We start from the raw sequence: 27,338 nt of genomic DNA, 5'->3' as shown, positions 1-27,338 counted from the left end.
TGAAGCATTTGAAACGTATCCTTTAATATTTTGTTTGTCTTATGTCAGATTAATTTATTTTACAGACATGGAGATCTGTTCCTGCTGATGTATCAAGATGATCATCAGGCAATCTTATTGATTTTTTGAACTGTTTCTCAGGCAGGAATTCTCAGTGTTTCTTGATGTCTTGTGTTGGTTTTCTACGTTTCCCTGTGTTTGAAGACATGAATCACCAAGTCACTATTATTTCTGTGCTATCTCTCACAAAATTTCCAGATTACTTTCTTTTGCTTCCAGCAGCTACAGAGGCTTTTGCTACCCAGTGAGCTAACAGTCAAATCACATGTGGTGCCAGCTGCCCTGAGAAAAAGACTAGAAGTTTTGGACAAGAGAGTTGAGAGTAACCAAGGGGCAAATATCCAGCTGCTCTCCAAACATACTACTCCTGAGCAAATAACTCAGAGCAAATAACTGATTAAATTCATTGTGCTTTTATTCTACCTGCTTTCATCTATAAGCTGTCTGCAAAAACATCTACAATTTGCTCAAATATGAAAAAGTGCCATTAAGTGCCAGAGAACATGAAGGTCAGGAAGACCTTTCAGTCAGTGCAGTGGCAACCTTGCCCTTCAAAACAGCTGCCTCCAGGAAAGGGAGTCTCCAAGAGAAAGCATGCCACTCCTGTTCTGGTTTAAGCCTCATTGCCAGCACCATAGAAAGCAAAGTTTTTTCCAGCCGAGGGTAAGGTTTCTGTGAGGAAGCTACAGGTACAAACATGAAAACCAAGGGAGATGTTTTATCTGGCAGGTATTTATTTGTAGTAAGAAGTAAAAACCTGTCACTTAAAAAGCAAACAGGCTTCCTGCTCATAGTACAGCACTTGCTTGATCATCCACTTGCTATCCAGCCCTTTGTCCTTTTTTGCATCTGAGTCCAGGAGGGACTGGACTGCCAGGACAGGAAGCCGAACGGACATGCAAGGTACACCGTATGCAAGCAAAGGCATTGCTGTCTGACTACACTTGACAGCTTGCTTAGCTGTGTAAGGAAAGAGTGTAAGAGACTTCTTTTATTTAGGAACAGTCTGAGGAGATGGTCCAAAGGTATCTGCAAGGGAACTGCATGTGTAGTGTCTCCATTTCTGTAAAGATACACTTTCCCCAATAGCTGCCTTTGAGAAAGTCTTGCTGTGCTGGAAGGCCTCTATGTGCAATGGCCTGTAAGCAAACTGGTGTCAGCACAAAGATAAATGCATGTTGCAAAACCAACTGAGTTACCTGCACTTACAAACGTAGCTTATGATGATAGCTATGACAGTGTAAAATGGCGATATTTCATAAAGTGTTTCTGTGTATAAGAAGCTGCAAGCATAGAAGTCTTCTCATTACTTTAAGCTAGCTTTACTGTTAATGCACATTGTTTTGACCTTTAGCAGCTTCAGGCTCAACGACAGACTCAATGCTGGGCACACTGTTTGCTTAACTGAAAAGGCACAGTAGAAAAAAGCTACTTTATTAAAAGAGGTGCCTACTTTTACTTTTTTTTTTGCTGTCTGAATCTACTCAGTGCATGCATATGTTTGTGTGGCTTTAAGAAAAATGTATTTACAATATCAGACGCTGTAATCCATCACTATACATGCTACTTTGGCAATTGCACTTCAGCAACATTTTTTAATTCTGATGGAAATGCGAAGTAAAGCTGCCAGTGCTAAGTCTGGGGCCAAAGCAAGAGCCCTGTCATAAGCAGCAGCGGTGAGTGCAGCTCTGCCTAACAAAGAGCCTCAGGCCCTGATTCAGAGCTGAGCAGAGCTAACGCACACAGTCTCATCAGCCACAACGGACTTCACAGCAGAGTTTACATTCAGTAGAGCAAGGTTTGAAGTATGTCCTGTCCAGGAGTTGACACATTTTGACATATCCCATGGCAATAAGCAAAATGAACCGTAACACATCTTATTTGCTCTGTACGTCGCAGGGCCTTATGCTGACAAGGGTGACAGCCTCCCCCTGGCATTTGAGCCGCCCTGCCTCACACTCAGTCATGGTCCGACGGGCAGTAGAGCCACTAACTTCGGCACAGATCTGGATGCCTCCCTCCTTGCATGGACTGTCTTCGTCACAAACACAGCTGTTGGATTGCACTAAGCAAAAAACAAGGAAAAACATTCAGGATGGCATCCAACTCAACAAAAAAATAGACTAAAATGTTTCCAGTGAAACTGTAGGATTGACAGCAATTTTCTGGAGCTTTCTCAGTACAAGAAATACATGGACCTGTTGGAGTCAGTCCAGATAAGAGTGACCAAAATGATCAGAGGGCTGGAGCACCTCTCCTTTGAGGACAGGCTGAGAGAGTTGGGGTCATTCAGCGTGGAGAGAGAAGGCTCCGGGGAGACTGTATTGCAGCCTTTCAATACTTAACGAGGGTTTAAAAGATAGATGGAGACAGACTTTTTAGCAGGACCTAAAGTGATAGGACAAGGGGTAATGGTTTTAACTACCAGGAGGTAGATTCAGACTGGATATAAGGAAGACCTTTGTTAGAATGAGGGTGGTGGAACACTGGAACAGGAGAGGTGGCTGATGGCCCATCCGTGGAAACATTCAAGGCCCCATTGGATGAGGCTCTGAGCAACCTGATCTGGTTGAAGATGTCCCTACCCCTTGCAGGAAGGTTGGACTAGATGACCTTTAAAGGTCCCTTCCAACCCAAACCATTGTATTATTCTATAATTCTTTTGCTAACCTGAAGTAACATTAGCTGATATTCAGGTTCAGTGGAAAAACTAGCGGTGGAAACAACTGGTGAGTTGCTGGAGCTTCCTCTGCTTGGAGAGGTGGATTATACTTGTGGCAAAAGCTTGCTCAAGGTGCCAGAGATACTGCTCTCAAAGACTTCTCTGGTGTTACTGCTTGAACCGGTTCATGTATCTACCGCTCCAGGACCCATATAACATGGAAGATGAGAGGTCTGTCCTTGGACAGCCACAAACTGATCATGCAAACACTTTACACTGGTATCTTTTTTTTACATACAGGCAGTTTCACTAAAGATCTACTCCTACAAATAAATATGCATAGTTGTATCAGTGAAAACAGCTAAATAATCAGATAAGAAGAAGGTCCCATCTGAGATTTATTTTTCATAACTGTGTCTTTGTTTTCATGTTGTATGGGTTGGTTTTTTTTGACTATGTTTGTCTCTGCTGAAGCTCTAGTCAGTATTGATTATCTTTTTGTTATTATTTTTTGTTTGTTCAACCCTGTTAGACGAAACAGATGAACCCCTATCAAGCAATCTTTTTAATTTTTAAAATACGACAATAACAGCGCCTCTATCTGGGGCACTTCTAAAAAGCTAATTTACTTCTTTATCTTCCCATTTCTGGCAGCCCTCCATTAAATGCAATGTAGCGTAAGACATTCAGGGAAATTAGATCAGGGAACTTGAAAACTTCCACTGCAGACAGATTGCCAAAGACTGGGACTATTCCCTCTGAGGGAAGAGACAGTCACCTTTAATCATATGAGAAACTGGGGATAGGCAGTGAAATACAAACAAAAGTAAGTGGCTTTCCTAGACAACATAGAATAAGATATTAAATTCCTTGCTGGAGAGACTGCTCAGCAAATTTCAGGAAAGTAATGACTACCACAGTTACTGCATTAAAGAACTGAAAATAGGTGGATACAGTGAAAATAGAGTAGGGCAAGGGTTTCACTCAAAACTTCCAGAGGAGCACCAGGGGAACCCCCTTAATAGGAACTAGAAATAAGCTTTTCCTGCAGATAGTACATGTTGTTATGATATCCTGCAGCATTTTCGTTTCCGTGGTTGAAGTTTCCTGCCATGTTTGGACACCAAACACTGGGCTGATGGTTTGAAGAGCTTAGCAGTGCCTGCTGCTTCTGTGAGATACTGTATGAGGACAGACCTACAGCTAACACATAACTAGGGACAAAGCATTTCATTGCTTATATAGCAATTTTGCTTACAATTGTGAAGAATCTCTTACCATTGCATTTTTCCCATGAACGGCATGATCCACATGGTATTTCAGCTGCCTGAAGTATTTTACAGTTTTCCACATTAGTAAGAGAATATTTTCTGCCCATACACTCCAAGGCATGCATCTTGCAAACAGTTAAAGGTGTGTTTCTCTTAGTTCTCTGATCTGTAGCACAGGTGTCCAGAGAAGGACTGAAAATGAAAGCAGAGATTGTGCTATTTAAATGCATTTTATCTCGGTACCTCTTACAAAGAGCTGAAGGACTGTGACATATTCAGGGTCCGGTTCCAATTTCCCCGTTCATTGAAGTACATAATAAGAGTGCAGCATGGGAACTCAAGACATAGACACGTAAATAATTCGGTCTTCCTTTTCCACGGGTTGCTGCATCAGAGCCAGGATCTGTCTCCTCCGAAGGACAGGGATATTACTGGGCATGTGCCATTGAACTCAGCAGCAGTGAGAGTGACACTTTAGTTAAAAAGAGTTCAGACCTCAATTATTCTCTAATATGTTTACACATGCATGCACCTAAGTACATACACAGAAGACATTCCATTAAAATATTTTATAAGTATTTCTTAATTATGAGACATTAGAATACACTTAAAGACTTTTTCTCTGCTGTCCCTTAAAAGCCTCAGCTCTTATTAGGTAAAATATTGTTATCCAACATCAGAGACCAAAGATATTTCTGGAAATGTGCATACATCTCCACAGAAATTTTATTAAAACCCCAATATTTATCCAGGGAATTTGCTTGTTTATTTTTAAAAATTTGGATATTGTTCTAACACCCACAAAAATTAGCCTGTAAAAGTAGTAACAACAATTATTAGACAACCTTAAACAGTATTTGCTTTGGGGACAATTCCAGTAAGTTGTTATCATTTGTATTACATGCTGTAAGTGTAGGAGGGGAGGAAAAAGCCCTTCCATTTTTTTCTGGATTTTCATCTCAACCCCCAGACTTGTTCTCAATGCAATCAGTGGCATCTTTGTGGAGTAAACAAAACATGTGCCTCTCCAGAGTAGGGCATGCCCATACTCTCCTGGATCTAGTTTACAGCCACAGATAAGGTGCTGCGCAGGCTACAAGAGAGCAGAGGCATGCTCCCAGGGGACAGAGCTTTGAAACACAGCACCAAAGACCTATTTTCAGCACAGCTCCTCCTTCTGAGCTCACAAACGCTCCCACAGAAACTTTTAGTGTCTAATGGGTCAGTTCTGAAGGTCAGCCTCAGCTGAAGAGTTGTTTGATGGGGAGGAGAGGCCAACAAGGAACGGGACAAATGGCCCTAACAAGCATCATGAGGCTGCCCAAAGGAGGTGGTAACAGTCCCTGTGAAAGTGGCTTGTCAGAGCAGGGAACAGGAACTGGGAAGAGGGAAGGTGTGGTACGAAAGTCCTGACTCAAACCTGGCTCACTTGCTGGCCAAGTGTAAAGGTAATTTTTCTTTTTTTTTTCTCCTGGGAATTAAGAAGTGGTTTTTGGTAGTTCTATAAATAAGGCACTGAAGAGAAGTGCCCACTCCAAGCTTTGTGAATGGTTCTTTGAGAGATTGTTTTGAAGCCTCCTAAAAGACCTGACTTTGCAGAAAGTTTAAGCTATCTGTAACATAGCGCACCTTTAAAATATTTAAAACTTGGCATAGAGTTCATCAGCTGAGCCTGAAAACTTCCCTGGATCTACCTGCAACCAAATATGTCTTCAAAGCTTATTAACTGTATTACATCTCCTACTTGAGTTAGCATCCTCCGCTGCAGTGCTGTGCTTAGTCAAAATACCAGCCACTAAATCCTTAGTAAAGTCTGTTGCCTGAGTTTTCCTTAATGCTTTTTTTTTGTTAACATTAGGAATGAGTTTAACGCTCTTATTCTGAGGCACAGCAAGAGGACAGACCAATGGATACACAACATTGAGCAGTTGATACAGGAAGCCAGAGCATTTGTCTGCATTCTATTGTTTGATTGTCTGGCTGCACAGCCTGTGAGTTGGTGGTACGCTGATTTACAGTGTGAAAGTTGCCTTTACAGACAGAGGTATAAGGAAAACTTAATCTTTAAATATAATCTTAAATTTGGAAGAACAAAGTGTGATCAAGGGAAAGCATCTAATCTGTAACTAAGTTGTTTATTATGTTTTAAATTGTTTAGAGGCCTTCTTTACTTGCCTGAATGACAAATCTCAATATCCAAGTCTTAATGTCAAAAACTTGTACACGAAGCAGCTTAATTTAGCTGAAAAGATTAAGGCCAGACAGAAGTGCACTAATTTCTCTGCTTTGCACCACTTTAGCAACACCCAAAAGAGGGGAGGGAGGCTGATTTAACCTTTAACCAGCTGCTGAAGGTTGAACCCAGGGAGTTCATGTTCCATGTTGCCGATCTCTAGCAACAGCATAATCCCTCAAACTGTCCTGAGAGCACTTCATGTGTTTGCTCTATAGCTAGGAGAAAGCCAGTGGAACTCAACATGTTCAGGTGCATAAGAAAAAGGATGAAGAATCTGTACTCATAAGAGAAATCAATAATTGGCACTTATTGCTGAGAAAGGTTATTACTGGGAGCATCACAGCGGTGCAATAAAAATTATTAGAGGCAAGAAAGAGTCCTTGTGTAAAGTAAATGTGAGAAATTCAATACCTTTTACCTGAAGAAAAAAGAAGGTTTGGGTAAGAAAAAGCTTATACTAAAGCATATATTGTGAGAAGTTAAATAGCAGATGTAAGTCAGCAAATACCTTATCTGTCGTTCACCTGTAATGAGAGGCAGACAACTTTCAGTGAAACGAAAAAGTGAAAAATCCATCATGCTGGAAATGATTTTAACTTCTTAAAATTATATTCAAGACCGTAAGTTTTAATATAACACAGACTAAGAACTCTTTTGAGAGACATAGATGCTATGTAAATAAATGTGGCAGGGTGGGGGGAGAGGGTATAGTATTAAAAATTATCAAATCTCATGTTTCATTGTGGAGATAATCTTTAGCTACTGGATGCTGAGGTTTCACATGTTTTAATACACTAGCTGTTCTCTGCCCCTTTCCATGCACTAGGGCCAATTCACACAGAATAGCCAGTGCCCATACTGTTAAACTCTCTTTGCCCCTGAGAGATGGGGACTGCACCAGACTGGAATGACTCTTGACTCCTCTTGGAATTATCCAGGATCATTCCCTTGCTCTAATTGTTGAGGACAGATGTAGCCTGAAGCACCACATCACAAGGGACAAATTACCCCTCACCAGCCTGCTGTGGGGTTCTCGTGCTGTCCCTGGAAGTCTCTGTTGCTAGTCTCTTGGAAATGGAAAGGATGTAGATGGAACTGAGATTATGGTGTTCCTGAATTCCCACATGAACTGTTCCCAGCTCTCTTCTGAGCAGAGGCTCCTGCTGAAGTCACTGCCAAAGAAAGCCAAGTTACTTCTGATCTCTGAGGAAGGACCAAGATCTGCTTACGTGCCTTACTCCTACAGCCTTAACAGGCTGGCAGATTAGTCTGCTTTGACAGCTCATGATTTATCCTTCTATTATTAGATGTGTTATTTCAAGACAGAGAGAAAAGATGGCATCAGGTAACAGAAATGACTGTTATCTATCTTCTTGCCATTTTGAATGTAATTTTGAAAAATAGAAACAGGCAATTAGTAGATTAATTATAACTGAAGCCTGAATGCATAACTGAATGTAATTCATTTAACTTCCAAGGTTATTGTGACTCTGCTCAAGGCCTTCCCTAGCATTGTGGACTCCCCTTGTCTTCTATGTACCTAATCTCAACACACCCATGATCCAGAGGAGGCATTGTTGCCTCACTTTAACAAGTATTGAGAAAAAAAAAAAAGAGTAGGAACAGATTATTTAAAATATTTATGTGTTTAAGGGTAAGAATAGAGTCTTAGGAGAGTTGTAACAAACTTGTCGCTTATCTTCACATGCAAGAAAATGGCCTCAGATCCTAGTGAATTCCCCAGTGGGCCTACGAAATCTGAATTAAGCTCACCAATATTAATTTTGAGCTGCTAAAAGTGCGCTCATGTGGACTTAGAATCAGAGTCACTGTGCAGGGTACTCTTGAACTATGTGGCTGGTGGAAAGTACATCTACTCCACTGAGGTTCTGCTACCTCAAAATAACTTGAGATGACTTAAACATTTCTTCTGCCTACTACACGAGAAAGAGGCAAATCTAGTCTGTTACCCTAGAATTTCCAAACTGCTCAGCTCCTGCTGTGGCATAAACCTGGCCAGATTTCATATCCAAAGCTCACACTCACTGTGATGACTTCATAGGTGACTTCATCCAGTTTATGAAAACCAGCCCAGATGCTGGAGTGCTGAGCTCCAGCACATCTGGCCCTCAGCACCAGGTGGCCTCAGGTGTCTTCTTGCTACTTCTCTGTTTTGATTCTATTACCTCTGTGTTTAACAGAGAACTGAGAGAGCTACTCACTTCCTTGCATTTCTCCTGTATTGCATAATGCAGTATATAGGCTTAGATCAAAAAGGAAACAATAAACTCAGGTCTGTAAGTTATGAGGTCAGGAAAGGTGACGTGACTGGCCTGTGAAAACTGCTGTGTAAATGGGAGATTACATTATTGTGCCTTTCATAACTCTCCAGTCTCTCAGCAGGGAAAAGAAATCTGCTTTATTTCACTAGCTTACTGCTTTGATGGTTTATGTCCCAAGGGTCTCTGCTCTAACTTTTTCTCAATCTTCTAAATCTTCAAAATACCATTTTATCTTTTTCCATCTATTTCACAGATCAAGTGGAGCTGAAATTATCCCTTCACCTTCTGTCATCCAACCGAATTCCATCATTGCTAAAACCCACTGACAGCTCTGACAAGGCAGAGTGATGAACGGGACATTGATAGAGCTGTAAAGCAAACAAAGTACAATGCCTTCTTCTCATATGAGTAAAGCTTTCTCATCTGTCATGGACTGAAGACTTAAGAAATTTAATTAGTCTTGAATAAAGTGAGAAAGTCATTGCCAAATTCAGCATGAACTTACCCACACTCATAGGGCAGTTTGCACACACATTGTGACTGATGCACTTTCTCCCATGGCTGACATTTAGGGTCTGTCACTTCTGGTTTCACACTGGGCACTGAAGTAGAAGAACACAGACAGTGCTATTAAGGGTCAGAAAAACAAGGGCTGTTAAAGGTCTATGCAGAAATTATCCTATCAGTTGAGCTTAAAAGGCACTGAATTATACAACCATGACATAGAGTCACGTCCTGCATGTTCAATAAAAGTATCTACTGCATGGAAGGAATCAACACTATTAAAAATATATGATACACTTTGCAAAGTTACCATTCAGTACTTTATCCATAGGTCATCAGTCAGACGGAAGGAGTCAGGTACTATGTTCAAGCTTAAACATTCATCTCATTTCTGCACCAGCTGTTTGTTTCTGTTAAACTTAGCAGTGCTGAATCACAGCCAGCAACACCTTCATCATTAGGTTTCAGAGTTACTGGCTTCACTATTAGCACTAGAAAACCTAGGGGTCCAAAGTCCTGTGTAGAAATGTGAACCTGAATATCTTATACACTGAAGGTAATGAAAGCTACAAGTTCCATCCTTAGTCCTCAATCTGCAATAACTTTAAAAATAAAAGCAATAGTGATTCTTGGGGAATTTTCATGATCGCAGATGTACTGTTCCTTGAGTGCTGAGTTGCATTCCAAGCTTGAAAATGAAAGAGGCCTTTGCTAAACATTCCTCTGGAGATTTCTGTATCAAGTAATGACAAAACTTTGCTAAATCTGTATGGACACACTTTCTGAGAAAGCTTTATCCTGATCTGTTTTGTAGATTAGGTGTCTGTAGTTTCCTACTTTAACATGAAATTTTAATACCCCCAAACATTGTTGCTTTTAATTTTTTCTTTTTTTTAAATCTCCCTTATAGATTTTTGCTGGGCAAAACAGACAGGCAGAAATTGCCAGAAAAGAAAACAAAAGAAAGTAGCAGTGCATTGCAATACAAACAGCAGACATAACCCTGTCTTCCTGCAGAGGGGAGATTTCCATTAAAAAATCACTGCATTGTCTCCACCCCGGCCATGTTGGTTGTGTAGTTGACTGTTACCGACACTGTTGCTGACTAAATACTCTCATCCAAACATGTGTGTGCCACTGTGTCTATGTGTTTACATCTTAATTTTTACCGTTCTTATCTCATACTCTTTGTTTTTCAAACTGTTATTCTAATTGTTATTCTAGTCTAATTTTTGTCCCTTTTTTTTTTTTTAAACTTTTGTACTAATGTAATGCTCCCATACAGCCAGGCACTAGCTGTTTCCAAAGATGGAAACATTTGAAACTGGTTCTAATTATTACTGTCTCCAAAAGGGAAACGGATACTTGCCCAGGATTTGGCGGGACTTATAGAGAGAGCTTTAAACTAGACAGGAAGGGGGAAGGGGATAAAGCCAGGCCTGCTAGAGATCGGCCTGGGGAAGTGGTATTGGGATTAGGAGAGAGGCGAGGGGCTCAGCTGAGGTGCGTCTACACTAATGCATGCAGCATGGGGAACAAGCAAGAAGAGTTGGAAGCCATAGTGCGGCAGGCAAACTATGACCTAGTTGCCATAACAGAAACGTGGTGGGATTGCTCCCATCACTGGAGCGCTGCAATGGATGGCTACAAACTCTTCAGGAGGGACAGGCAAGGAAGGAGGGGTGGTGGTGTGGCTCTCTACGTTAGGGAATCCTTTTCTGCTACTGAGATTGTGACTGGGGATGATAACATTGAATCCCTATGGGTAAAGATCAGAGGAAGGGCTGACAAGGCAGACATCCTGGTGGGTGTCTGTTATAGACCGCCAAACCAAGATGAAGAGACAGATGAGGTATTCTACAAGCAGCTGGCATGAGCTGCACGGTCGTCAGCCCTTGTCCTCATGGGGGACTTCAACTTCCCTGACATATGCTGGGAGTACAGCACAGCACAGAAGAAGCAGTCTAGGAGGTTTTTGGAGTGCATAGAGGATGCCTTCCTAATGCAGTTGGTCAGAGAGCCCACGAGAGGAACTGCCCCGCTAGACCTGCTGTTTGCAAACAGGGAAGGTCTGGTGGGAGATGTGGAGGTTGGGGGCTGCCTTGGACAGAGTGACCATGAAATGATAAATTTCTCAATTCATGGTGGAGCTTGGAGGGGGAATAGTAAAACTGCTACCTTGGACTTCCGGAGGGCAGACTTTGAATTGTTCAAGATACTAGTAGGGGGAGTCCCCTGGCATTCAGTCTTAGCGAACAAAGGGGTCCAAGAGAGCTGGTTGCTCTTCAAGAAGGGAGTCTTAAGGGCGCAGGAGCAGGCGGTCCCCCTGAGCCACAAAATGAGCCGGCGGGGAAGAAGACCGGCGTGGATGAATAGGGAGCTATTCTTGAGGCTCCGGGAGAAAAAGAGAATCTACCGCCTGTGGAAGGAGGGACGGGCAACTGAGAATGAATACAAGGAAGTCGTTAGGATGTGTAGAGGTGAAATCAGAAAGGCAAAAGCCCAGCTTGAATTTAACCTGGCCACTGGGGTGAAAAGGAATAAGAAACTCTTTTATAAATACATTAACAGTAAGAGGAGGACAAAGGAGAATATCCACTCTTTGCTGGACGAGGCTGGGAATGTCACCACTGAGGATAAGGAAAAGGCGGAGGTTCTGAATGCCTTCTTTACGTCTGTCTTTAAAGGTCAGACCAGTTATCCTCAGGGTACTCCTCTCTCTGACCTGGTAGTCTCGGCTGGGGAGCACGCTAACCCCTCTGTGATTCTGGAAGAAACGGTCAGAGACTTACTACTCCAACTGGACTGCCACAAGTCCATGGGGCCGGATGAGATCCACCCAAGAGTGCTGAGGGAACTGGCGGAGGTGATAGCCGAGCCGCTTTCCATCATCTATCAGCGCTCCTTGTTGACTGGTGAGGTCCCGGAAGACTGGAGGGACTCCCATTTACAAGAAAGGTTGTAAGGAGGATCCGGGGAACTACAGGCCTGTTAGCCTGACCTCGGTTACAGGGAAGGTTATGGAACAGATAGTCTTGAGGGAGATCATGCGGCATGTGCGGGATGGCCGGGGGATCAGGCCTAGCCAGCATGGGTTCATGAAGGGCAGGTCCTGTTTGACCAACCTGATCTCCTTTTATGATCAAGTGACCCATCTGCTGGATGAGGGAAAGGCTGTTGATGTGGTCTACCTAGACTTCAGCAAAGCCTTTGACACTGTCTCCCACGGTATTCTCCTGCAGAAGCTGGCAGCCCATGGCTTGGATGGGTACACTCTTGGCTGGGTAAGGAGCTGGCTGGAGGGCCGAGCTCAGAGAGTGGTGGTGAATGGAGTTAAATCCAGCTGGCTACCGGTCACAAGTGGTGTTCCCCAGGGGTCGGTGCTGGGGCCTGTCCTCTTCAATATCTTTATTGATGATCTGGATGAGGGCATTGAGTGCACCCTCAGTAAGTTCGCAGATGACACCAAATTGGCTGGGAGTGTGGATCTGCCTGGGGGTAGCGAGGCCCTCTAGAGGGATCTGGACAGGCTGGAGAGCTGGGCTGAAGCCAATGGGATGAGGTTCAACAAGACCAAATGCCGAGTCCTGCACTTCGGCCACAACAACCCCAGGCAGCGCTATAGGCTTGGGGCGGAGTGGCTGGAGGACTGTGTGGAGGAAACGGACCTGGGGGTACTGATTGATGCTCGGCTGAGCATGAGCCAACAGTGTGCCCGAGTGGCCAAGAAGGCCAACGGCATCCTGGCTTGCATCAAAAACAGTGTTACTAGCAGGAACAGGGAGGTAATTGTCCCCCTGTACTCGGCACTGGTGAGGCCACACCTCGAGTACTGTGTTCAGTTTTGGGCCCCTCACTGCAGGAAAGACATTGAGGCCCTGGAACGCGTTCAGAGGAGGGCTACGAAGCTGGTGAGGGGTCTGGAGCACAGGCCTTATGAGGAGCGGCTGAGGGAGCTGGGATTGTTCAGTCTGGAGAGGAGGAGGCTCAGGGGAGACCTTATAGCTCTCTATAACTTCCTGAAGGGAGGTTGTAGTGAGCTAGGGGTCGGCCTTTTCTCTCGTGTAGACAGTGATAGAACTAGAGGCAACGGTTTCAAGCTGCGCCAGGGGAGATTCAGGCTGGACACTAGGAAATATTACTTCTCGGAAAGGGTAGTCAGGCACTGGAATGCACTGCCCAGGAAGGTGGTGGAGTCACCGACCATGGGGGTGTTCAAGAAACGTTTGGATGTTGTGTTGAGGGATATGATTTAGCTGAGAAGTATTGGTGATGGTTGGACTGGATGATCTTTTAGGTCTTTTCCAATCTTGATAATTCTGTGATTCTGTGATTCTGGAATTTGAATACATGGTGTAACAAAAAAAATGAAAATCAGTCACTGAGGCTAAGCCTAAGGAGTAACTGGCAACAGTGCTTCAGCAGTGGTATTTTAGCTCTTCAGCAGCAGTGAGATGTTTATGTACAGCTATGTTATTCCTTCTGAAATCCTTGCGCTTCTTATGCACGTGGATATGACGCAGCGGCAGACAACTTACACTGGGAATCTCACAGGACCGATGCCTTTTGAGGTCTAAGCCTGACTGTCACCTGTCTCTTCGCTGAGGTCAGGCAATCTCAGGCAGCAGTCGGCTGATAAGGAGAGAACAGATGTGAAACGTAGGAGGCACGCCTCATCTTCCACAGCAGTGACTGTTATCCCCAAGCAAGGGTCTCCCCAGGGATATGAGAATATCTGGGTCCTCAGGTGAGGATGTGACTGGCCTGAAGCAGTAAACTGCTTCGACGTCTATATGTGACTGAGCAGCATCAGAGGAGTGCACAAGAGAAAGCCCTGTCTGCCTTCCGCAGCTGGAAAAGATGACTTAAACAGAGCTGCTGTGTGCTATAGCCCATTTCCCTCTCTGCCAGTGCCTGCCACTATCAACCCAGAGCTTAAACAGATGTTACCAGGAACTTGAAGCAGCATTTCCCCCTTGCTTCCAGTTCCTGGAGGTTTACTCCATATCAGCTTTGTGTCTGTCAGAGGAGCAAAAGGAGTCATCCAGCCCTGTCCTTCTCTTCCATGAGAGGCTGTGTTGCATTGAACAGCTTCCAGATAGAAAACTCTATGATGCAGCTTACTTGGCTGGTGGTGTTACACAAAATCGGTGGAAAAAAATCTGTGGAAAAAATCTGTGGAAAAATCTGCCACTTGGGTGGCAGAACAGGCAGCATACATCCCAAACAATCTTTTAAAATATTGTTAGTGGCAATACTTGATAGCAATAGGGGAGTAGGAAGCAAAAAGCCATAAGGAAACCTCACAAGAAATGTCTTAAGGCATCTTGTTTGAACAGCTCAAACCTATGCTCATGTTTTCTGCACGTCCTGATGGTGATACAAGTACAGCTTCTCTCTCACTGTATCAGCTATAGGTCTCTCTATATCTTATCTACATCAACCATGCTCTGTCCAGGAAAGAAACACCTGCACTGCACTTGGAGGACTGTAATGGCTTACCTGGTTGCTTGCACTGGATAGTCTTCATGTCAGGAGACCACTTGAGACTGGGCTCACACAAAAGGGAGCGTGCCCCTTCTAAGTGCATGCCATGTGGACAGGACAGAGTTATCCTCTCACCAATCTCATACACAGGTTTCCATGGCTCTCCTTGCAAACCCCCCTCCAAGATGGGGAGGAGACAAGCAGTTTCTAAGGACAGAAGCATTTGAGATAGCCACAGTGAATCAGTGGGTTGCAGAAAGCAGTCACATAATTTATCTTATCTAAAATTCTTTAATAAACTGAAAGGTAAGATGAGCTGATTTTCCTGTAGAAAAATATCAATCATGTTAGCACACGATATTAACAGATCACACTAGCAAAACATATGCAATACAAAGGACAGAGTGACAAGATCTTCTCCTACTCCATATAGGTCCAGCCCTAACTTGAAGATGGCTTCTCTGTTTTTAGGACCCATGCTTCTGTTGAGGGTTCATACTACAGAGTAACATCCTAGTAGAGAGAGGTCATACCTACAGAACTCTGGGAGACCATGTACTAACTCACAAAGAGATGGCATTTAAACAGTGTGGACTAGCATTTGTGGGCAGTCAGTCCTGTTTGGAAGAAGGAAAGGATGGTGTTGACCTACAGGTTCAAAAATTCCCAAGTCTATCTGATCACACTCAAAGTTGACTCACAAATAAAATGCGCAGGGAAAAGAAGAAACCCTAATAGTTACTGACTGGGTTAGAGAAAAAGACTGAAGTAGGGAGATCATGCAAGATGTAAAGTGATCCCTGGAGTTGTGTTCTTATGAGAAGGTGGTTATTTGAGAACTTTGTGGTTGCTCAGTGCTGTCCACTGGACCTTTTCCTCAGTTTGCTTTAGACATAGACCCAGATCATCCTCATGGTTCTTGGATATAGCCACAGGACTGAAATAAGGAATTAAGATTGTTTCCACAGGAAGTAATTCCAAGATTGGAATTTAGTCTCCCTCACTTCCAGCCTTCCATAAAACCAGACTTTATGAGTATACTCATAAATACTTCAGTATTACAGTATCTGGTTTGAAAAGTCAATATAGACTTGATCATGTCTAGGGAACTGGGAAACGCAGGTGTGTCTTTTTCCTCCATTTCTGGAAAACAGGGGTTCAGAGATGTTTCACTGGAATTCAGGAATAGAGTTGTAGTTCAAAACAAGAATCAATTAGACATACCCTGGCAATATCTGTCTCCAACTTGCCACTGTAAATTACTGCCACACTTAGCAACAGGGTCACCAACAAGAGAATATCCATGTCTGCAAGCATAAACAATGGTTTTCCCAACAAGGTATGAGTTTTCAGCATTCTGAAAGAAAAGGAACAGCTGTAATTTTTATATACAATCTGAGAACCACCAGCAGTGTTGAACTCTGTTTAATTCTGGGATGCAGGAGCTGAGGACGGTGAGAAGTATTAATGTCACTGATGAGAGTGTGTGGAGTAGCAGGGGCAATTCTGGTTATCAGTCTGGCAGTAGTACGTCAGTGATGGAATAGTGCTGTCCTGCCAGTGTATAAACTGACTGCAAATATGGCTGTTATCAAGCATTGAGGGGGGAACATAGCTCTTGAACAGCCTTCCAGAGGGATCAGTGGAGAGCATATGGCTTTGCTAGATCTTAGATCACATGTTATCAGCTTGCTAACAGTTAATGTGATATGGACCTGGGCTTGAGGACGCAGGTCTTTTCTCATTTTGTATCCCATTCTATTCTAAGAAGAGTGGGATATAAAATGAGAAATTGACACCATTTCACAAATTGCAAGATTTTACCTTTAGTTTGCGAACCAGCAATATCAATATGGGAGACAACTATTGATTACCAAAACCAAATCACTGGCAAAAGAGGGAGCACAAAACTTTGGATCTTGCCTCAGGTTGCAGTTGTGCTGATATAAGTAATGGATTTTGAACTAATCCTTTTATCTATTTATTGAGCAAAGAGTCTCTAGACAGCCTTATAACATAGACAAGGCATAATCCATTCCTCCAAGGGAGGAATTTAGTCTCACTTGTTAAATAGGCCCAAGTTACAGTCAGCCAAATACCTTGCCAGATCATATATCAGCAGGAAACAAGGAAGTGTAATGGCAAGCCAGAGGGTGTAGAGTGAAGAGTCCTAAAATATGTTTATAATTTTGCTATAGACTTGCTGAATGACCTTAGACAGCTTATTTTCTATGCTATTTTTTTCTCTAGTTTCCTGTGCTTTAATATGTAATTCATGTGGCACAGAAAAAATTTAATATGTGTATAGGGTAAAGGCCAAGTAGCTTACATTTTTCTGTAGGTACCATGGTCCAGAAAAGGAAAAATTTTGTTCCGGTTTGGCAGCTTTTTGTTTGTTTGCTTGTTTTCTTTTAGTTTTAGTAAGAACTCTTTGCTGATGTAATGTAAGCTTCAGCCACGGAGAAATGCTGAGAGAGCTGCTATACAGTAGCTCTAATACTAAGCTTACCAAGATAAACACAAATTTGCAAGTGAATATCTGTATTAACTGTAATAGAGACACTGCAGGTAGGGATAGGACAGATAATAGAGTACTACAAATAACTTACTTTAACAAATCCATTTTCCAAAAGAGGAGGAGGTGAACAGAATTCTGTAGGAGTTATGGATAAATCAAAACAGTGTGGTTCAATCACGCTATGAAGCAAACAAAAGTGCAATTTAGTTTGAATTTAGTCTCCTTTTCAAAACTCTGCATTTCTCGGTGAAGCCTATTTTCAAGGCTATTATGCGGCCCATTTACATCACAATTATTCTTAAATCAGGCACTGTCAGGCTATCAGAGAGAGTGCTACATAGAATGGTGTTCCCTTTACTGGCTTTTACTCCATTTTCTGGTCTTACCTTATATCACATTCATAGCTTCTGAATTTCATGCTGTTTCAACTTAAATATGAAAGCTCAGTAAGTGATCTTCTCCTCGAATTCAATAGCATAGGCACCCTTCTGAAATAATTTTTTAAATCTTCCCATAGTCGTGCTCCAAACAGTTTTTTAGTGCTTACCGAAAATGCTGCAGCTCTTCATCTTCACACGTTCTGCTCTCACGCTGCTCTCCTATGCAGGCCTTCCCACCACCACGCGGCGAGGGGTTGTTGCAAGTTCGACTCCTTGATTTCCTTCCCCCTGAACAAGAATTCCAGGAAGACCAGCAGCTCCAGTGTCCATCAACAACACCTATGCAACATTTGGGAATATTTCACATTAAACCACTCTGTAGGTGGTTTAAAGGCACAGGCTGTTCAAAGCAAGTGATGGTCCAAACTGTGCCCTTACAGACAATTCCAATTACAATGATCTAATCTTTCACCTTTCCCAAACTTGCCTTTTACGTAAGTGTAATTCCACCAAATCAACATGTTACCAATCTGAGAGAACATAAAAATAGCTATCAGATACAACTAATAACAAAATTAAAAAGCAAAAATTTTTGAAGTTATTGACACTTGTTCATCCAGTATATATACTTACTTACAGACAGTCACATTTTAAGTGGTTAGTACTGTCCACTGCCTTTAACAATAAGAATAAAATGAGTTATTTATGTTTGGACATGTTAAGCAGAGACTTAGGCTCAGCATGGCTCTCCCCATGCTCTGTGTCTGCAGCAATATCTGATTCGAGCAGCCACTGCGCATCAGCCACACGTTCAGGTGGTGCAGCGGGACAAACAGACTGGAAGCAGGAGACACTTTGCCACTTCTAAACTCTCACAGGTCTAAAGACTGCTGACCTGGCTGGTCTTGCACGAGAGTCCCCAGCTCGCAAGCTGCTCCAAAGGTGTAAGGCTTGCAGTAGCACACACACTGAGTTCCTTCCACGGCCGCCTCACCACCGTTCTGGCAAGGCTGGCATTTGCAGGGATCATTTTCTGCCAGATATTCTTCAATGGCTTGTTTCAGGTAATGCTTTTTGACTGAGGAGCAGGGCACTTCCTTTACCAGCTCATATAATGGTGTTAGCTATGCACAGGAGAAAAACATTTATATTAAATAGTTATAATTGGGACATAAGAGTTTGTAAGCACATTTCATCACGCACAAATAATTTGTGATATATGCTCCTGCACATGGGAGTTGACAGATGCTCTAATTCGCTAGCAAGATAGCTAAAACCTTACGTTAGTATTTAACATTATCCTTTTTCAGAAAAGTCAGCTCTGCTTAACAGCATCCCTTAAAACTAGTGGTTTAAACACATTTGAGCTGTGAGATTATGGTTGAGATGAAAGTGTAGTACAGACCACCAATGTACAGTAACCTGAATTCTCACCCTGCTATTCTCATCCTAAAAAGCTGGACATTTAAATAACCCATTTCGGTATTTCATTGAGCAGTGATTGAAGGTAACAGCAAGTGAAAATATTCTGCATTTGTATTGCCTATTTTATAATATTCTGTGTGCTTACATTTAATTGAAAACTTTCTCACAGAAACCTTTTGGGTTTATTTGACCCTTCAATATGTGGGCAGTTCCCAAAAGGGACTTAGACCCATGCCCACCTTTGAAGTGTCTGGCTTCCAGAATCTCCAGTTATGCTGAACTTCTGGAAGCAGAGACAAGGAGGAGGGATAAAGGGGATACACAGAAGCTGGCAAGCTGAGTGGAAGCCACACAGAACTGTGAATATGAATCTCAGGAAAGGGGCAATCTCAAATTGGCTTTCCCCTGTGCAAGGATGACCCTCTATTCTTAAGGAGAACTCCACTAAAGTCACTGAAAGCTGGGAAGATCGTAGGTATTGACCTGCCAAAGGACTTAGATATGTGTTGCAGCTGATCACCTTAGATTCATGGCATTTTCTTCCTGTAAACTCTTCTTTTCTTTTTTGTAAAGTAATCTGAAAACAAAATGATTGCAGACTACAGTCGGATTAATGACCAGCTATAGCGTAATCATTTCTCCCCTTGAGGTGATCTCATCTGCTCACCTCTGCTTCAGGAAAACAGCCTTACCTTTTGTTTAATTACTCTGGGATAGTCTGTCACTGATCTGGCCCAAAAGGAGTATCTCTGACTGTTCCCAGCAGGATTATTCAGCTCTAGATAACTAAGGCCAGCAACAGCACCTGGGCTTCCTCCTTCGATGTAGGGGTCTCCTTTAATCTTATTACCACTGCTTTCTGTAGATTCAGGATAAGAAATACAGAAAATACCAACATAGCTGTATTTACAAATGTAGATAGAAACAGTACTTGCAAAAAACTATGCTAGCAAGTAGTGAAAGGGCTCATTAGTGCAGAGCAACCACCTATGCCTGTATTAAGAGCTCCTACATTGATAATATATTAAGTATCTGGTTTTGGCAGTGTCTTTGCAGCCCTGACTTAAGGTGTCCAGAAAAGTACTAGCTACTGGGAAAGCATGAGCAATGATTAATGAGTGTTGGAGAGCCTATTAAACCAGGCACTTGGTGTCTGGGTTCAGCATGTTAAGATAGAGTTCAACAAAGCTATCAAAACCTGCTCCTCATTTTGGCAGCTATTTAGCAGGAGATGAAAGATGGAGACATGACAACTGTACAAGTCACTATTGAATATTTACCTGAAGAAGTCTGTAGCAGTTCATCCAGTTTGGAGCACTTTACTGTCTTCTTTTTCACAATGAATGCATTCCAGCCTGATGTGGTGCACTCATACATGTCTGTTATGCTCATACCTGCAGATAATCGATCCATTAACAATACTGTACACGCAAAGTGTGTTGGATAATTTTTCAGTTTGTCCCGTGACTTGACATGTCATGAAGTATTATGCCTAAAATAGAAGGCAACTTAGTACCACATCCTGTGGGAAGGTCCACGTGCTGCTAAAGCCTATAGATGGAGGCTGAGAGATGGGAGGTGCATCTGGAAAAGGTTATTGTTTCTTTCATATCTTTTCTCAGCAGTCCCTAATCCTTCATCACTGCTCCACACTGAGTACCATCACATGTGTCACTTTGGTATTTGCTCTGCTCCAAATTACTTTTAAGCTTTAACATTATTTGAGATTTAGTCTGGGAATAGAATTCAAGTTTAGCCTGATAAGAACCTGAACCAACTATCAAATTCTTGCTACTCAGAGCACTGCAGATCACAGATGTGGATCTATAATGAAATGTTATGGTTTGAGCACTTTTTTCTAATCCTCTTTCTTTTACCTGTGAAGATAATGTAGTGACTAGTAAAAGTCTCTTACTTGATTATAGATATTAGCTGGGAGAAGATGCAAATAAATTTTTATTCGTGTATATTCACTTTGTTTCGTGTAACAAACACTTTAGTACTTTACCTTCTGCTTTCATTTTGTCAGTATCCATATAAAAAATAACTTTGTAATGTCCTCCTAGAGATCCAGAGTGTAAGAAATGAGTCCCAAAATGTTCAATAAGTCTTCGGTAGGCGTTGTACTCGTACACAACAGGAAGGTTGGCCAGTTCCTTCCAGAAGGGCTCCGCAAGAGTGAGAAAGTCTGGGCGGTTGTTAATAAACTGAGCAACTTCCACACTGTTCTCGACAACCATCAGCTGCCTACTCTGGGGGAAGGAAAAGACATCAGTCATGCTCCATGTCACTATCAGGGTGGTTCCTACTAGCCAGATGGCACACACGTTATATCGGCTGCCAACTAACAGCTTTATAGAGCTGTTAGATATGTCTAAGCAACTCGGTGAATACCCTGAAGTTAGGAAATATCTTTTGGACCTTTATTTATGATTGCTATAACAGCTGTGTTTTCCTTGTGAGTACCTGAAAGCGAGCATAAGGACAAACAAGAATGGAAAATATCATTCTTCCAAGATAATGGTGGTTTGCAATACCAGAAGCCTGGCCGTAGCAGGTTAACAAGCCTTTTCTGAAAGCAAATCAGAGGCACTAGAGAGGTCTTCTTTGCACTCTGTTTTGTCTAGAGAAGCCTTTCTTTGTAAGAGGCTCCAGCCATTTTGAGGATGCTGCTGAATTACAGAATCCTATATGCCCATAAAATATTGTTCACCTTAGCCTCTCAAAGTTGCTTTTGAACTTCGTTATGCTAAGTCTCAAAATACGTCATTGTTAGCATGGTAAAATGAGGTTGTCCTCTCTCAGCCTGGGGGCCATAAAATGTATAAATTTGTTACTTGATTTTAGTTTAGATAGAGGTTGTACTTCATAATTGAGAGTTACTCTCAAATTATTTATCTAATGTTCCTTTTTAAGTAAGTCAAATGCAAAAGCTGTGACCTGGCTGTTTAAGACACCGTATCTCTCTTTTAATGGATTTCTACTAGTGGAAAATTTATTATAAAATGAATTAACTTTTATCACAGAACTACTTCTTTTTTTTTTTTTTTTTTCTCCAAGACACTTACAAAGGTAGTAGAAAAAAAAAGAGCAGTAAATTATTAGAAGAAAATGGAAAAGAGTAATCAATTATGAGAAGAAGCCAATGTTTTTCTTCCTCAAACAGGGAGGAAACCAATTAGTAAATAAATAAATTACTAATAATGAGGTAAAATGGAGAAAGTAAAAACAGCAGCCAACCCTTCTTAATTGATAACCAAACCAGTGATCTCTTTGCAAAGGTTTTGTGGATTTTTTGTCATGTACTTTGTGCCAAATGTATATAGATGAAATAAATATTTGCATCTCTCTATAAAAGCACATGAAAAAAACGATGAAAATGTTCATGCAAAATACTAAACCACAGTGACAACTTATACATACCTTTTGACTGTGTTCTAGAATTTTATTCTGTGAATTACTGTGTCCACTATTTGAACTTTCATACCTCTCTCGGTGTTTCATGTAAGACCAGCTGCTGTTGAAAAACTCGTGACTGAAATCATTCTGAATTTTAACCTAGAAGACGAAACATAGAATTCTGTATACATGGCTTCATGAAGGATGTTGAAAATTTTGACTTAGAGAGTAGAGCAAGTTCTTCCTGATGCAAAAAATCTGATGTGGTTTTGAGGCTGAATCCCTTTCAGATTTCATAAAAAGTTCTGAACACTACTGGAAAAGCATTATATATAGATATATATTTTTATATGTATTTGTATATTAAGTATTTATGTTATGAAGTAAAGTACATTAAAGATTGCTTCGCATGCTTTTGATAAAAGTGAGACAAACCAAATCTCTGAGACAGTTACTTCAAACAAAGCGTAAAGCACCTCAAAGCCTTGTGCACATAACATAGCTGAGGGGGATTCTGGCCACTGCTTATGCTAAGGAGGTGGCTTTATATTCACACTAACTGTGAGAGAATTAGAAACAACATCCAAGGAGTTACTTTTTTTTTTTCTCCCTTTCACTTTGGCAAGATATACAACAATTTGTATTTCAAAATAACAAGCATTTGCAGAGAAGGAACAGGTGTCATTCAACTGCGTTTAGGGAAACCTGTTTGCTAGAAGACCCTACAAGATTTGCATCATTCTTCCAGTTTTAATTATGACTCTAAATATAAAGCTGTGCTTAAGGGATACGTACCTGGAAAGTATAAGCAAGAACACTTTCACTCAGCCTGTAGTATTCTCTCCCATCGCCGCTAAAAACCTTTCTGCATTGTCCTCCAAAACTTTTTGTATGAATGACTCTTCCCCTAGTCTCACCAGTAATGGCATCAAAGCTATCAGAAGAAAAACATCAACGATCATTAAGACAGAGAGGTAGTAAATTATTTTACAGGAGGTCAAAATTACAGGGCCATTATAACTGAATGCCGTGTCTGCAGATTAAGAACATAAGCTGATTTACCCAAGAAAAGGGGATATCAACTGATAGACTTCTATACCTGCAGAACTGCACATGTTACAATACGGAAAGCAAAGTGTTGCCCTTGATTTGTCAACAAAAAATTAACACATCTCAGTATCTCTTAATCTTACAACATTCATATCTATCACAACTGATTTTATTAAGTTTTACTGTTCCAGCAAGTAATGCAACTCAGAAACAACAGGGCATCCATTCCAAAATGGTTTTTATATTATATCTGAATTACATTGCATACCAAGTGATACAACTACACTAAAGAAACTTAAGATAATTCTTTTTCTAGGTTGCAGATGGGATGTATAAACAGAAATCCATATGGATCCACAGTACTAAGTGCAATAGCAGTGAACAAAAAGAACGAACATTGCTCCCTCATTTTTTCCATGATGATGATCATGTGTTATTGGTTGACATTTAATTCCATATCTTAAAATATGTTTTTCAATAGCAGGAATGAAAGATAAGCTTTTTTTCTGTGCTTCAGATCAAAGGGCCTCGACCTCCTGGCTGCACTGAGCCACTACCATGATGGAGTCCATTGTACTGAACACTTTTGCATACGGGACGTTTTACCATAGGCCCAGGAAGCCTATATGTACAGCCAGAGTTTGTAAATACAACAAAAATGTAAATGCATTTCGCATCTGTACTGCCGAGCCTGGCACAGAACATTACCCTGTTCCTGTAAGTTCTGAATTCGGAGGTGTTTTATCAAGATCACATACAGTTGTCTTCTCTTCACACCGATCTTCATCTGCGCCATCTTCCTCACAATCCTGATCTCCATTGCACACAAGAGATCTGCTAATGCACTGACCTAAATCAGAACACAAAGGCACGGGGAAGGGAGGACCACTTGTTCATTTAAAAATAAATCACCTAAAATCAAAGAAGAAGTCCCACTTACCTACTACATTAATTAGCTTATTCACTCCCACAATGAACAGCCTATGCCCAGGAGGGCTTGTGAGACAACAGTAAATGTAGACATAAAGAAACAGGGTATAGTACACTTGAGGGAACCAGAGCCATTCAAGGCTTATGATATATTAATAAAACAGTAGACTTTAGATTAATTTCCTGAGCTTTCGTCCTTTGACCCTATCACTTGTGATTAACTGTGATTATCTCTCTGGTAGCACCAAAACATGTTTATCATATTGCTCTGTGATAAACATCTACCTACTGAGATAAAGTACTTTTTTTTTTTTTTGTGAAGGTAACGGAATCTGCTTAGATACGAGGGCTGTTTTAGGGAGCATTAATTTCCATGACCCAGGTGATTTCCAAGATGTTTGTATCTTGGAAGCAGCCTAGAACTGCTTTGAACAATCACATCTAAAGGTTGCATTCCTTAATTACCTTCCTGTAATTAAAAAAACCCCTGTACTCTGGAGCAAATTAGCAAGGCTGAATGACTCAGGGAGGCTACGAGGGCTACAGTATATTATCTGCAAAGCTCTGCAACACTCCAGATGAAATTAAAAACATGCATAGTTGAGGCTGGAAAAAAAGAAACACCTCTCTAAATCAAATTTATCTGGAGGGCAAAACCATTGCCCATTTACTAAAATTCAAAGATAACAAGGTTATCTTCTTAACTTTATAACTGGAAAATGGTGAAAAAGATCTTGGATGGTACCTGAGAAACACCTGAAGCGATCACCACAGCCATCCTCTGTTGGGCATCCCCTTGTGGGGGTGCAGGGTCTTGTTTCAGAGGCATCCCCAGAGCAGGGGTTTCCCCCATACTGGCCATAAACTGCAACTGTCCGTCTCCGAATCTGAATGCAAATGAAGGGAGATCTTAGAAAATAAAAATGCGAAGCAGGAATGGTTTACTCCTATCAAGACAATGCTACCGCTCTACTGCTGTAATGAAATGAGACATTCATTATTTTTCCCGAGAACAACCACACTTGGTATTACCACAACATGGTAACAAACTCTCAAGTTAATAGAAAGGCAACTATTTTAACTACAAGGTCTTTAGACTGATGCATAAGCTTGGCTGGTTTGTTCAAAAATCCAATATTGAACTGAAACTAAGAGAAAGTTGCTGACAAATTTCAGTTTTGTTTTACATTTTTAATGGACCAATCATGCTTGATATGAATTTGCTGAAGCTCTTCAAAGTAAATAATGTCATTAAGGAAGACGATAAAATCTAAAATTAAGTGGGCTACTTTTTGCTTGTAAACCGAATAAGTACTGTCTCATGGTGCATCTTTAATTTTGACTAATCCCTCCCTAATTGATGTGACATCAAAGTAAATGAGAAGGAAAATCAAAAGCAAGTGTCTTGCACATCAATACAGTTGCACTGTAAAAATTGTCAACTTGATTTCACTGAAGATAATATTTTACAACCAAGTTTTCTGTCCTTGAGACATGACTCCACTGATGAAAAATCAACAGAATTGGTACAAACCAGCATCAGAGGAAGAATGTCTCAGTTTACCAAGCAGTTTGATTGAGCTTTTGGAACTGTCACCAAAAAAAAAAAAAAAAAAAAAAAAAAAAAAGTGCACAAATTATTTTACGACATGAATATCATGCTTTGAAAGGGAACATATTTGGGACAGACCAGATGGTTTCCCTTCTGAGTTCTTTGTTCTTCAGCCTTCTCATTCTGCTGAGGCTTTTGTCTGACATCTGATTTGGGGTTTTAAAGCTATAGCTGCCCCTGAATTACCAGGAAAAAAGCACATGCTTCTGAGGTCATGAGTACAGGAAAGGTCTGTCCATCTATACCTGTTTTTGAGTACAGCCATCACACTCGGACCAAGGGCCAAAAGAATTCCAGCGGCAATGAACTGGAGAGGAAGGGCTGCTCCAGTAGTAGTTTTTGCATATTAAAAAAAAAAAAAAAGAGGAAAATCATCAGGGATTTCCATCCATAAGGATTAGTGCAAAACTTTAGTAAACAGCAAAGCAGGCCTTCAGTAACAATTAGGAGTATGATCAGGCTCCCTCTAAAACCATTTAGAGATTTGCTTTTCATGTCTAAGAATGAAATCAATCCCAGCTTGGGCTTTCTGGTGAGTGAAAAAAAAGAAACTAGATACATTCACCTATCCTGAAGATCAGGAAGGACTTTATGCAACCATAATACAAGCTTCAAAGACCAGCTTCATGTTGTGAAGCAGGGAGAGGCCAGACCACATCTGGAGATTGGCAGGGAGCTGCCAGGGGCTGCATGTGCCGTGGTGGCGTGCCGCAGACCTTCCTGCAGCAGCTCTCAGACAGCCAGTTAGACAATGCGAGGCACTGAGGATGCTGCCTGCCCTGCGATCAGAGCTGGCTCAGGGTAAGGTGTGCTGTGTTTCGCAGATGTGCGCTGCTGCAGCTCACACCATCACTGTGTGCACTTCTCCCGAAGGGCAGAGGTAAAGGACACCACAATGCCTCACTCTTGTCACCACTGATGGCGGTGGCAGCACTGACACAAAACAGAGTCTCCTCTCCCAGGAAATATATCTTTAAGCCCTGTCCTCTGTCACACACCAGAAGTTGTCTGTTAAATTAAACATGCTTAGTCTTCAGCATGGAATTTACTACAGAAATATTTACCCGGAAAAAACGGAAAAGAACCTTGAAACTTCCAGCAACAGAAAAATCCCCAGCACCTGAAAAAAGAGGAGCAAAAGCAAACTTACTTTGCTTTTCTGCTTTTTCTGTTAGCTCATACAGCTTTTCTAACTTTCAGCAATCTTTACCCTAATCAGCTTAGGAAATAAAGCAGAGCATCACTCTGATTTTCCTCAGCTTTATGGTGCAAGCTGTTGTTTTTCAGTTTTCTCCTGTCTTGAGATACTGCCCAATTACATTTTCAGCTAAGTATTTTTCCATATAAATTAATATTTCATTGCACTTGCCATATTCACTTATCAGTACAAATTAAGTAAGCAATTGTCTTACCTTCATGTTAGATCAAAAACTCAGATATCCAGCAATTACCAGGGAAAATGCACTTCCACTCAATTCAGCAGCTGAAGGAGTCTGTCAGTCTGTCTGCTACTGTATGTGTG

The 27,338-nt window shown here is 41.5% G+C and overlaps 1 protein-coding gene across 4 annotated transcripts; it reads right to left on the bottom strand.

Annotated features, from left to right (window-relative positions):
* C7 (complement C7) lies at positions 1–27,338 on the bottom strand. 4 transcript variants are annotated; one of them, XM_086771268.1, is made up of 19 exons: positions 27,229–27,338; positions 26,881–26,936; positions 26,062–26,137; positions 24,950–25,091; positions 23,983–24,124; positions 23,020–23,158; positions 22,249–22,383; positions 20,834–21,077; positions 20,106–20,219; positions 19,518–19,684; positions 18,296–18,524; positions 17,568–17,739; positions 17,112–17,199; positions 15,727–15,859; positions 14,518–14,709; positions 9,017–9,113; positions 4,001–4,185; positions 2,055–2,125; positions 1–192 (listed from the first exon to the last, which is right to left on the bottom strand). In XM_086771268.1, the coding sequence occupies exons 1-19, from the start codon at positions 27,232–27,234 to the stop codon at positions 115–117; spliced, it is 2,466 nt and encodes an 821-aa protein (XP_086627394.1). In that variant the 5' UTR covers positions 27,235–27,338; the 3' UTR covers positions 1–114. The 4 variants fall into 4 exon arrangements, with proteins under 4 accessions (XP_086627394.1, XP_086627395.1, XP_086627393.1 ...); XM_086771269.1 differs by lacking the exon at positions 1–192 and adding an exon at positions 214–743; XM_086771267.1 differs by lacking the exon at positions 1–192 and having other exon boundaries at positions 775–2,125.

Source organism: Chlamydotis macqueenii, chromosome Z (genome assembly GCF_036417535.1).
Source record: "Chlamydotis macqueenii isolate bChlMac1 chromosome Z, bChlMac1.mat, whole genome shotgun sequence".
NCBI lineage: Eukaryota > Metazoa > Chordata > Aves > Otidiformes > Otididae > Chlamydotis > Chlamydotis macqueenii.
This window is presented reverse-complemented; position numbering and strand designations above follow the sequence as displayed.

Bases quoted from the DNA above. Each gene is read 5' to 3' on its own strand.
- C7 (XM_086771267.1), bottom strand. The intron at 23,159-23,982 runs GTAATGTTCTGT...TTCTTCTGATAG, and splicing joins TCAGAACTTACAGGAACAGG to CTTTGATGCCATTACTGGTG. The intron at 2,126-4,000 runs GTAAGAGATTCT...TTTTTTGCTTAG, and splicing joins TTCATGGGAAAAATGCAATG to TGCAATCCAACAGCTGTGTT.